Raw genomic sequence first — 12510 nt, 5'->3', positions numbered from 1 at the left:
CTCAGATTTGATTTTCATATCTTAATACTTTGAGGTCTTCTAATTTTTTATCTTTTAGTCTAGTAACTCCTGATATTGCCACATCAATTATCCACATTATTATGTTTTCCATCACAATTAAATCTTGTCTGTTATGAGCCAAGACTTTATCAGTTTGTATTAAGAATTCCCACAATATTTTAACATACTATATTTCTAGACGAATTAAGGTATTTGAATTTCTTTCCGTAGGGACAGAGGCAGTAGGCAAGGTGAGGTGGTATTAAGTCTTGTATGAGAACCATTTCTTCTACACAGGACCACAACTGGTGATAATTAGTTCAACAACAAAACAGGAACTCATCCTTACTTTGAACATCAAGGAAGTGCTAAGATTTAAAAAATATTCCTGGAACATAATCTAGATCAAAGGAGCCACCGAATTTTATGTGATCACTGAGAAAACCAAGTGTAAGCCATTGCCATAGTCTGTTTACAACGGAGCATTTACTCCGACCGAACCGCCAGTAAAAAAAAAAACAAAAAAAAAATCACTACGAGGTGGAGCCACGTCGCGCTCCATAAAACTCCGCCTTGGTCTCTATGGAAACCGGGATGCAGCGCAGCCCAGGCAGGAGAGGGGTATCCAGAGCTGCCGAGAGAGGCCTGCCCGCCTTTTCCCTGCTACTGGGGGGCGATAGGAGCAGCGCTTTGAGGACGTCTTCACTGACTGTTACGTCTCTACTCTCCTCCCCGGCCCTTATGAGGCGGCGTCTGCGGGTCCGGAGGACTCTTCCCCGACCTTGAGATCCAATGGAGGCTATTCGGGCTGCCGCTCCGGCTCTTGGGTGGGTGGTGCCGCTCTCTACGGGGCTCTAAACTGTCGGATCTCCCTGCTCCGTGAGAACGAGATCCCTAGTCTCTACAGACCTCTGGCGGAAGCCGGCGGCAAGTGTGCACAGCCACGTGAATCGGGAAAGGGGCCTGGCCAGAGGCTGCGAAGGCAGAATAGGCGGACCGCGGAGCTGCGTGGCGTTCACGTGTGAAGTGGAAGGAATGCGGTGTTTTTGTACCGGTAGACCAGGGGTAGTCAACCTTGGCTCTTTTATGACTCGTGGACTTCAACTCCCAGAATTCCTGAGCCAGCTTAGCTGGCTCAGGAATTCTGGGAATTGAAGTCCACGAGTCATAAAAGAGCCAAGGTTGACTACCCCTGCGGTAGACGAAAGTTTTCCCCCACCTCCGCGCACATCTTTTTGCACGGGGAAGGCTTTGTACGGCTAGCGGGTGCTGTAAAAATAAGTATCTGTTGCTTCGGATAGCAACGCTATTCGTTATGAATGCGACTATAAAGTGCAAACAAGTACACTTACGAGATTATGTTAATATCGTGTTTATAATCGGCTTTTACCATAGAATGATGGGACAAGGTGTAAGAGGAGGTATAAGGGTATTAAAAGCCTCTGGATATGAGTAAAAAAAATCACATCCAGACACAGGCTTTTAAGGGTCATTAATCAAAAGGCATACAGTTCTTTATTTTTCTTCTTGGTAATTTTTCCTCTCCGATAGGGTAAGAAGAGAAAATACAAAATAATTTCTGACACTGTACAGGGAGTCCTTTACAACTACGTGAATGAGAAAGGTGATTGTACAAAATAGGAGGACATTCTTGGACAGGAAGGATGTCATTAGTCGTTTGTCCAGTTTTAAGAATCACTAGGTTGAAAAATTTAGCAAGTATTTCTAAAATTATTTCCCTGCCATAATTTATTTTAAAACATTATTACGTGTGGGCTTCAACCCATTGCAGATGTGCTGTTTTATTTAACTTGTACAAAACTTTCAGGCCACTATTTTTTGTTCTTTCACTTCATGTCTTATTTGGACTTATCTTGAAAGTTAATTTTTTTTGATAACAGCAAATTGATATTTAGAATAATTATGGTCTAACATTATTTGGTGATCTTAAGATGCTACTGTCTTTTGCCATCTCTCTAATTGTGCAAAATAAAGCAGCAACAAAATTGCTTCTTTTTGCTAATTTGTATTTGATTATGTTTAGCAGCAGAATTGGTACAGTTCCAGTATCTTTGGCATGTCTCCTCAAAAATAAACTTTGCTTCTTTAAATTAAGCATATTTCCTGATAGGTAAGAATAGGAATCTAAGCTACATACATTTACTTACTGACATTATGTGTGAAAGAGTTGTAGTATTGGATGAATTTAGTTGATAAAGAATAGTAACTGTCCCTGATTATGATTTCAGAAAGAAGAAAAATAAACCAGGATATGGCTTCTCAGCAAATAATTCATTCTCAAGAGAAGAAGAAAGTGAAATTGAGACTGAGCAAATACCTGCTGTTGATTATGAGTGTGGTGAAGAAGAAGAGAGAGAAGATTATGAGAAAGAGAGTAATGAACAGCAAGATATATTAGTTGAAGATGATCTGAACAATAATAGGATTGAGTATAAATCTGGAGTGCAAGAATGGCCAGATGGTTCTTGTTATAAAGGCGAATTTTCATTTGATTTAAAACTTGGATATGGAGAATTTGCATGGGACAATGGTGAGGTAAACTGGTTTAATATTTAAAATGTGCTTATTTTGGTATTGTATGTAAAGTATTATTACTATTGCAACTTTACATAATAAAAACAGCTAAGGAACAGTCAAGGTTAGTGTTCATGCCCAAACATGCATGCTCAGAGGTATCTATCACAATATCCTTCAAAATACATAAGACAGAAAAAGTGTTCTGACTTTTGTAATAGATGACAATTTTCAGAAAATTCTAAAAGCTTTATTTTATATGTACTAATTATAATAAATTCTTCCACAATATAATTATTTTGAATGTTTATTTTATTCTTGGAAACTTGGATTTTGTTTATAATATTAGGTGGATAATGATTCTTCACATAATTTGGCTTCTCTTAAGCTTCATGAGACATTGTTTTATGATTAAAAAACTATACTGTGTCTGAACAGCTGAAAGTGCTGCCTTTATGTGCATTGTCTTTAGGAGTAGATCTTTTGAATTTTGTGAGACTTCTGAGGAGATAATTGTACATCAGGATCAGTATGTGAGATGGGCAGCCACATACATGTGAGAAATACATGTACGGTATATAATTGTGCTATCAAAGGGGGCATGCTTCAGACCCTGTCAGGCAAAGAATTTCGGCTGCCGGGGCCCAGAAGAGCCTTTTCTGCCATGGCTTCCACTCTCTGGAACCTCTTGCCCCCTGAAGTCATAGCCCGGGGCCTTAATGGAGTGTGTAGCGTGTTGGAGTTGGCTAATGGAGTAGAAAACACCCCATCGCCTCTTTGTGCACGCTTTGCACCTTCCCTCTTCATTCTGCTTAGTTTTAATTCAATTTTTTAAATTTGATCTTTATTGCTTTTATATTTTATTCTGCATTTTATCTAATGTTTGTAAGCCGCCTAGAGTCACCTTCAGTAAGATGGGCAGCATGTGTTTGATTGATTGATTGATAGCTAGCTAGCTAGCTAACTAGCTAGGTAAATAGATAAAGGTATACATACAATTAAGCTGTGAATTTCTTGGTATCACCTAACCAGCGGTCCCCAATCTTTCCCATAGCTCACACAAATGGAGCTGCATACATTCATTTGGGCCGTGGCCTATTACTGGGCTGTGGCTCAGGGGTTGGGCATCCCTACCCTAAACAGCTTGAATTTTATTTTTCAGTAGGGATTATTTGGCCTGGCTGAAAGCTCATCTCTTGATTTTCTAGGTTTGTTATTATTTTAGTATTTATGCATAGATTTGAATGAAACAGAAAGAAGGCTAGACTACTGTATATCTTAAAGAGGTTGTGAGCAAAAGAAGTAATTTGAAGAAAGCCACCAACCTATATTTTTTATGTGTTCCTATTGGCTTGTCAAACAATCCTTGCATAGTTCTTTACAGCTGAACAGGAGTCTACCCTTCTTTGTTCCCCCAGGGTAAACCTTTGAAAACCATGTCTATGCATTTCTATATAAAAAAGACTTCTCGTTGCATAAATGCCTGTAAAAAAGTTTGTGTATCTTGGTTATGCCCAAGTCAAACTGGCATAAGATCCTTGAGTTGCACTGTATGTTTTAAGGGTAAAAAATTGTCCACTCTATAGGATTCATCAAACTCTAAGCTTGATAATTTTCACAATCTATTGCAAGACTTCTTGTGGGAGGTTTAATATTATGAAATTTTATTATTACAATAAGGAAACTGCCTTTTTATCAGTTCAAACTATTGGACTACCTAGCCCATTACTCTAGCAGACAGTTGCAAGTTTTTTAGAGAGAGGTTTTTAAACCATCTGCTATCAGATTTTTTTCTAGCTCGAAATGCCTGGAATCTTTTGCTTGAAATGTTCTGCAACTGTACTGTGATTTGATTCTTACTTTAATGTTTATGGTTTGTTTTATTTAAGATAATAAACAATCTTCTGCTTTCTAGCCTGGTGCCTTAACCACTAGGCCAAACTGGCTCTTCAAGTACTTTCCATGTCCCTTAGTAGCCTGTGTTATATGCAGATTTCTGAATTATTAGCTTGCAATGGCTAATAAATTAGATTCCTATACCCCCCTGAAAATAATATTGTAAGCTACTAGTCTCTTAGTAGATTTTTAAGGGATTATTTATAAGACTATTTTCTTCTGGGAATCAGATTGAGAAGACAATCTTATATATAAATAAAAATGTAAATGTTCGTTTGTTCAAAATCTTAAATCTCTGAAAGTTCTTCACCGATTGCTTTGAAATTTTGACACAACATTGCATTCGAATACGCGCGTGTTTTTATATACCTATATTATATAGATGTCACACTTGTGACAGGTAAAAACAGGCTTTTTTTGAAAAACAGCGCCATCTGTTGGACGTAAAAGCAACACACGCTTTTACCAGACTGAGCCACAGCAACGCTAGTAATACATAAATGTCTGAATGCCATTATATATTTAGACTGAGAGAGTTTGCTTGAGTTTGATAGAAAATTATTTGTTAATAATAGTCTCAAGTGTATATAGTTCCAATGTGCTCCTTTCAGATACAATTTGTATGTTATTTATTTATTTTGTCAATTACTTCACCTTATTTACTGTATACTGAATAATGTTTATTAGAACAGAATGTAATATATCATTCTGAAAATAGATATTCAGTTTTTTTTACTGTGACAGTAATTCATGCAGTAAATGCAATATTAATGAAATTTACCAAGAATAAAATTTGTGGATTGGTTAGGGTTTATAGCTTTGTTTGAGTTTTATTCTCCATAGATTTCTCTTTATTAAACGTTGTAATTCTCAATATGTATAATCTGTAGTTATTTTCCATGTATGAAGCTAACTGGAATAAATTTCCTAAGCTTGCAGATGATGCTACTATATTCAAATTCTTTGAAAATATCAGTTAAAATATTTTTTTTTGTTCCCTTGTGAGCTGTGATATATACAGGCAGTCAGTTGTAAATTGCTAGTGCCTTTAATTATTTCTTATCAACTTTCTGTGAGAACTTTAAGAAAACTTGCAGATTTCTCTAAATTTGTCAACGTCTAGAATATAGGCTGGGATTCAGTGCATCTGTGACGCACTGTATATATTGATTGCTTTCCTATGTGTCCTGTAGATGCATCCCAGGAGAAGCTTTTTAGAAGGCAGAATGTACAACACTCCTATGAGTGTTTAGAGCCTCTTTATTTATAAGCCTTAAAACAATTGGGCCTAAAATCTTTAGATGGTCTTTGTAATATTTGAAATAATTATTCATCATATTACACGTACGGACATCTCTTAAATACAGACTCTTTTATTGATTGGTCTATTTCAGATACTAAACCTTAGTGATGGTGTTTGGCCATTAGTGTTCTTTTTCTGTCTGTTTAAATTTCCTGCTTGGTTTCCTGGTTTTCTGTAATTATAATTTACTCTAGTATTTTAGTAAGGTAAACAAAGGTTTCCATAAACCAGATTTTCCTTTTAACTCAGAGTTGGTTACCCAATTCTACATTTATTAGTTCCCTGTGTGCTGAAGTTTTTTATGTTTGTTTGATGGTTTATGGTGTAAAAAGATTATGACGGTTGAAATTATACCAAAATTCAGAATATCCAGTGAAACTGATTGAAAACAGATTCAAGACTTACAAGAGAACATGCTTAAATCAATGCATAATTTATTTATGAAATTAGAAATGATGTTAATCATTATATTGATTTTTAAAATGTTTGGTTAAGTCAGGTTACTCTCCTTGTCTTCAAACCAATTGTTCTAACATACAGCTTTCCTTCAAACTTGGAGCAGAATGGATACACATTATAGAGAGAAACAAGAAGGCCTAATGTGCATGCCCCATTTAGTATCCATCTTATACATGTTCACCTTATATATGTTCAGCTGAAGCCCCTCAACACAATTTAGATCACATAAATCACATTTATAGCCTGGGTTTTCTTTGAAATTTCAGTGCTCTTTCATTTTTTATACATACTAAATATTTTTGTAGTGTTTGCATTTAACTTGGGGTTTTCATTGGATTAATTATATTTTTTTCTCTTTCTGTTTAGAAAACATAACTATATTCATTGTGTTAGTTTATATTTATTTACAGATATCTCTAATGCTTGATCTTCTTACCTGGTTTCTCTTTCAATTTTCTTAAAACACAGTATTAATTGTTCAACATGTATTGTATAAACAATATCAGGAATAAAATAGAAAAATGCATACTGCTCAAAATAGTTTTGTGCTCAAGTTTCAAATTGTGTTCAAGCTTCTTTCGCACATAAAGTCCTAGTGAGACATAATATTAATTTAAGTGCTACCTAGTGGGTAAGGTGCAAGGATTTTGACATGCATCATCTGAATGGAGAATAAGCCAGACAGTGTAATGCTGGCATTAGAATTCCTTATATATTCAACGCAACCTCTTTTATATGCTTGATAAATGTGTCCACACTTTTTTTAAAATGTAAACCTTTGACTCTAGTTCAAACATTTAGAAAGAGTAGATGTTAAAGCCATCCTGAAATTTTAAAATTTAGAGTAGAAGTTAAGAATTACACATTTAGACATTCATTCACAACAAAGCTGAAAAGCTGGCATGTGGGAATGAAAGGTGAAAAATGGAAGGTGGTATTAAGTTAACCCGTTCTATTCTCAGAATAGTTTAATTATCATTTACTTAGCTTAAGAATTGTTGCTGGAAAATTGGGGGAATTCTCTGGAAAGAGATTAAAGAACTATAAAGTTAAAATGACCTGTGGTTCAAGCTGGAATTTTTCACTCTGAAACTTTCTTCCAAAGTACCTGATACATGGGATCATTTAGTCATGAAAATATAGTTCTCTGTTTTCAAATACTATAATTGCAGAAAAATGCATGCAGATGCTACATTGTGTGAAGTAGATGAACTCTGTCCATGGATGCTGCAGTATTGCTTATCTTAATATTTAGAAATTCTCTAAATGTACTAGAATATATTCATTTAAAGTAGAATACATTTATTTTTTATTTATTCTTTATTGCAGAGATATATAGGGCAATTTTATAAAGATCACCGTCATGGCAAAGGAGTTTACTTTTGGCCTAATGGCTCCAGATTTACAGGTTCATTTTATCTTAATCGTAAAGAAGGCTATGGGACCATGGAATTTACGGATGGAAAACGATTTCAGGTAACCACAAACTTTTAAAATATTATATGAATTCTAATAATAATTACAACACTACACCATCATGTTTATAAAATGAATAAATTCAACAAATATTTGAGAAACTCATTTTTTTTCAAGGTTATGAATGTTTTTAGGAATAGCACAAAGTTTATTCATTTATTTATAGGGTTTATAGACTGCTGATTTCTTTCATAGTGTTGCTAATCCTTTTTAGTATTTTTAGTATTCCTTGAATAAATAAGCATGCAAATACATTAAAATGCATTCTTTTCTGTATTTTGTCTGTATTATTCTGTCATATTTTCTTTTGTTTTTGTACATTTTTTTTCCTCTAAAGGGGCTTTATAAGGCTGATGAGCGTTTTGGACCAGGAATTGAAACTTACCCAGATGATAGGCAAGATGTTGGCCTGTGGCACCGAAACCATATTATTAAACTATGTACAGAAATTCATGAGCATTTTACTATTTCTGATTTCCCAGAACTCAATATCTATTTTGATTCTGAGTCTAAAGAACAGTATATTTCAGAGGAAAGCACTTCAATGTGGGACCTGAATGAAGAAAAGGATCCGTTTTTCTACAGATTCAAACGTCTTCTGCTAAATGATGACAACTATACGTTGCCTGCTAATATGTATATATATTCAATTGATGCAGATAATCTTCCTCTTACTCAATCCTTCTTGAAAGAGTTTGATTTTCAATATTTTAAGAAAAGAAATCATCACGCTTCTGAAAAACCATGGCATATAACCAACACAACCGCTATTCTGGTTAAGATGCAGAAAAACATATATAAATATAGGTACGAACTGACAATTGATAACATGAAAATGTGGTTGAAATTTTATTTTCCGTTGCTTTTTCATATCTCTTTTCAACTGAATAGTTTATACAACTCAATGAATTAAGTATGTTTTAAAAGCTTATACTATATGTTTCATTCTGTCCTTTCAACTGCTGATGAAATATAGCTTCTTCCTTACTTACCCTACACAACATTATTCTGCCAATTCCTTCTCTTTGTGTCTACTGGGGCATTATTTATCAGATACTCAAAAATATTCTAACCCCATCCAAATTCCAGTTATCAGAAATACTGTTATTTCTCATTAGTTTAATGTTTAATTACTTCTAATTAGTTTAATGTTTAAGAAGGTTGGGCAGAGGGCTTCAGGGAGAAAGAAACATATAAGAAATAAGAAGAGCCTGGTAGAAAGGCAGAGATCCAGTCTAGTCCAACATTATGTGACACACAGTAACAACTTAAGAGGATTTGAGAAATTCACAAACAAAGCTGGGAGGGCTACAGCCACTTTCACTGGATGTTTTCTGTGCTTCAGGAGCTTAAAATTAATAACTAAAGATAACTAATATTTTATATGAGTCTGTTGATACTCTTAAAATCATTTAAATTTAAAGTTTAAATAGGCGGCCATCACTAGATCTTATGGCAGTGAGGTTCCCTAACTGTACTGTTTCTAAAAAGTACTTTTTTATTGGCCCTCAATTTCTTTGCATCTAGTTTATCCAATTGTTTAGTTCTAGTTCTGTAAAATTGGTCATTTGGAGAAAATAATCAAAAAACCTGTGTAAATGTGTGTGCGTGCATGTGTATGTGCACATGCGCATAGGATTGATTCTTATGTGCTCCTGCAGCTGTTTTTTTACCTTTCCCTCCCAAAAAAGTGGAACAGTGAAAAACCTTCTTTGCTTGGATGATTAACATTTGTTTATATCATTTTAGATTGAAAATGATCATTTACATGATTGATTGTTTTTCACATTAAATAAATAAGCTCAGGAGAGACCAAGATTAAAGCCTTTTCTCTTCTTAACTAATTTCCTTTGGAGAGGGAATATATTTTTTACATAGATAGAATATTGAATGTAGGGGGATACCGAGTCCTACGATTTCTCATGTCTTCATTCTGTAGTAAATCCCATAAACAGAATTACCATTTCACTAAGCATTAGACCAAAGATGGATAAGGAGAAGTAAGGGGAAAAAAAACTCACCATGTCTTCCTCATGACCTTCTACCGGTCTACTATTGAAAGTGTTCTCACGTATTGTGGTTTGGTATGCTGGCCTGACAGCCGCGGACAGGAAGGTATTGCAGAGGGTGGTGAGCACGGCACAAGACATTGTGGGCTGTTCCCTGACTCCACTGGATGACATCGCCAGGGCCCATTGCCTTGGCAGAGTGAAGAAAATTCTCAGGGATGACTCACACCCTGGTTGGTACCTTTTTACTCTCCTACCATCGGGTAGGAGATACAGAAACATAGCCAGCCGTACCAACAGGCTGAAGAACAGCTTTTATCCATGGGCTGTCAGGCTTCTGAATGGGACATAACTTTATAACTTTATGCATGACAGACTCGTGAGGCCGGCGTGATGTGCAATTAGTTCATAGGGTGAAATAAATTGGGGGGTTGTAGTCACCGTGAGTTTATGGTGAGGGGGGGCACAGAGGGAAGCTCAGCCAATTTCACTGTATACATGTTATACTTTGATAATAAAGGGTTTATTATTATTAAACATCTAACTTGGATGCCACAATGAAACTCTGTACTTCTATTGTATTTCTAGATTTTTATGTCTTTGCTTACTTTCAGGCATTGTCAGAACGAAATAGACGGGAATGTTAATGCCATTATCAAAGGCAACCGATATAGTTTTGCACCCAAAGGTCCCAAAGAGCTTATTGCTGAAGAATTGATTGAGAAATCAGCAGAAGGAGGCTATAAAAGAGTGTATGAGATTCTGAGGGACAATCTGGCCCATCCAGATATAGCAGATATGAGTGGATATACTGCTCTTGCTGCTGCTGCTGTAAGTTCTTATTATATATTATGCTTTCTGGCATGGTCAAGCTGGAAGGGTGGGTAAAAGTACAGCTAAATTCAGTTTTGTATTGTGACAGTATTGTACCATTTAAATTTATTTATTTATAGTATTTATTTATTTGTTTATAGTATTTTTAGTATTTATTTATTTATTTATTTATTTATTTATAGTATTTACACATTGGTTCCTAATCTTAAAATAATTTAAGTGCTATAGATATAGGATTAAAGCAGGTTATCAACAATACATTAAAAAAAATTTATTAGCAGGTGTTAAGGATTAAGGACTAACATAAAAACAAAAGTCGTCGAAAGATGCTTCAAATAGATCAGCACTGGGGCCTTGCATTACTCTATAGGGCAGGTGTCGTTGCAGAGATAGGCCATTTTTGTAACCACCAGCTGAAAATGTGAAAGCAGGGTGTCCTCATGATTTTAAAATGTCTGGAAGACTGAATTAACTGAAGATGCTGTGCTGGTAATGTACATATAATCAGGCTAGAACCTAGTCTAAACTGAATTTAAATAATCAGTAACCTTCAAGATCCACCGTAGTTATTATCTCCAGCTTAATTACTTTCAGCATGTTAGGAGTATTAGCAAAAAAATCAGTGGTTATTACAGCTCTGGGTTGCTTGAGCGATTTGAAAGAATTTATGCTATTTGTCAACAGCAATTGAAAGTATGAAAGAGTAGAGTGTTACTGGACAGTCATTGTAGACCAGTTTGATACCTTAGAGAACTGGTTAGATTACTACATTTAGAATTCTAAGCCAATATGTAATTTATGCATTTTTGGAACTGTAAGCCAAATATATTTGGAGCACCAGATAGGGAGTGATAGACTCATTATACATATTCATTGGAGAAATCAAAATTCATAATCTCAAAATGTGCACAGATTGGAATTTTAAAAAAAAACTTTGTGAAAATAACTGAAATAGTTTGTTTGTACAGTTGAATTATCAAGAAGACATCATCAACCTTCTTCTAGATTGTGGAGCTGATGTGAATAAATGCAGTGATGAAGGATTATCAACTTTATCCATGTGTGTTATTCACTATTTCCCTGCAGAAGGATTTCAGCCCAATATTGCTGAAAGGAATATCTTTATAAAAGAGGTTAGTCCTTCATAATATATACATCTGAAATAAAATCCAGCAAAATGTTTCATACTTTTCATTTTCAATACAGAGAGCATGCACTTAATTGAATTGTGCTGATTATATGGAATGAAGAGGCGTATGCAAGAGATGTAAACTTATCCCCATGATTTGTATTAACCAACCACATTGGTTACCATTGTGCTAAATTCAGTGGAAAGTATTGGATTTTCCTTTTGAAGTTGTCTGGGGTCTTTGTGTTTGTGAAACTGCATTTCTCAAATGAAAGTTAAATTTGCTAATAAGGATTTAACTTGGTTACCAAACTATACACAGTAGGAATGGAGTTACCCACAGTTCCAAATGTTCTTTGCTTAAAATGCTTATTTCTGTGTATTGTGGTATTTGCTCTACTGCTCTATCTTAAATCCCTAAATAGCTTGGATTAGAGCTTCTCTATAGTGATTGGTCCCTAAGTGTCTTTTCTCTCACTTTTAGTTTTATAATATAAAGTGCAGCCAGTGCTTATTGAAACTTTTTAAAAAGTATTTATGATTTTTAGATGTTTTGTTTTCAAAAACCAAATAGCAGTTATTGCCATTAAAAGACAGTGATGTTTTCATCTTTGCTGTCTATAATCTAGTGAGTTGTATAACTGATATACAACTCACTGTATATACTGTATATACTGTATATACTGTAGTCTGAAGTCATATGAATCTGCAAGTTGGCCAGATCCAAGTCTGGTGAGTATTTGTGGACAGGAGAGCACTTGAGTACCATAATGAATGGGGGGAGGGAGGGAAGGAAGGAAGGAAAGAAGGAAAGAAAGAAAGAAGGAAAGAAAGAAAAGAAGGATATAATGAAATCACATGTGCAAAAT

At 35.1% G+C, this 12510-nt stretch overlaps 1 protein-coding gene across 1 annotated transcript in view; it reads left to right on the top strand.

Annotated features, from left to right (window-relative positions):
* The first annotated feature begins 617 nt into the window (after window positions 1-617).
* Window positions 618-12510, top strand: part of ANKMY1 (ankyrin repeat and MYND domain containing 1) — a 38342-nt gene continuing 26449 nt past the window's right edge. Inside the window, exons 1-6 of the mRNA XM_029284279.1 lie at window positions 618-827; window positions 2250-2556; window positions 7523-7669; window positions 8007-8476; window positions 10293-10509; window positions 11481-11645. Coding sequence (XP_029140112.1) covers window positions 793-827; window positions 2250-2556; window positions 7523-7669; window positions 8007-8476; window positions 10293-10509; window positions 11481-11645 — 1341 coding nt within the window. The 5' untranslated portion in view covers window positions 618-792. The remainder of the gene's footprint in view (window positions 828-2249; window positions 2557-7522; window positions 7670-8006; window positions 8477-10292; window positions 10510-11480; window positions 11646-12510) is intronic.

Source organism: Protobothrops mucrosquamatus, unplaced genomic scaffold, assembly GCF_001527695.2.
Source record: "Protobothrops mucrosquamatus isolate PMUCROS unplaced genomic scaffold, P.Mucros_1.0 scaffold488, whole genome shotgun sequence".
Taxonomy (NCBI): Eukaryota; Metazoa; Chordata; class Lepidosauria; order Squamata; family Viperidae; genus Protobothrops; species Protobothrops mucrosquamatus.
This window is presented reverse-complemented; position numbering and strand designations above follow the sequence as displayed.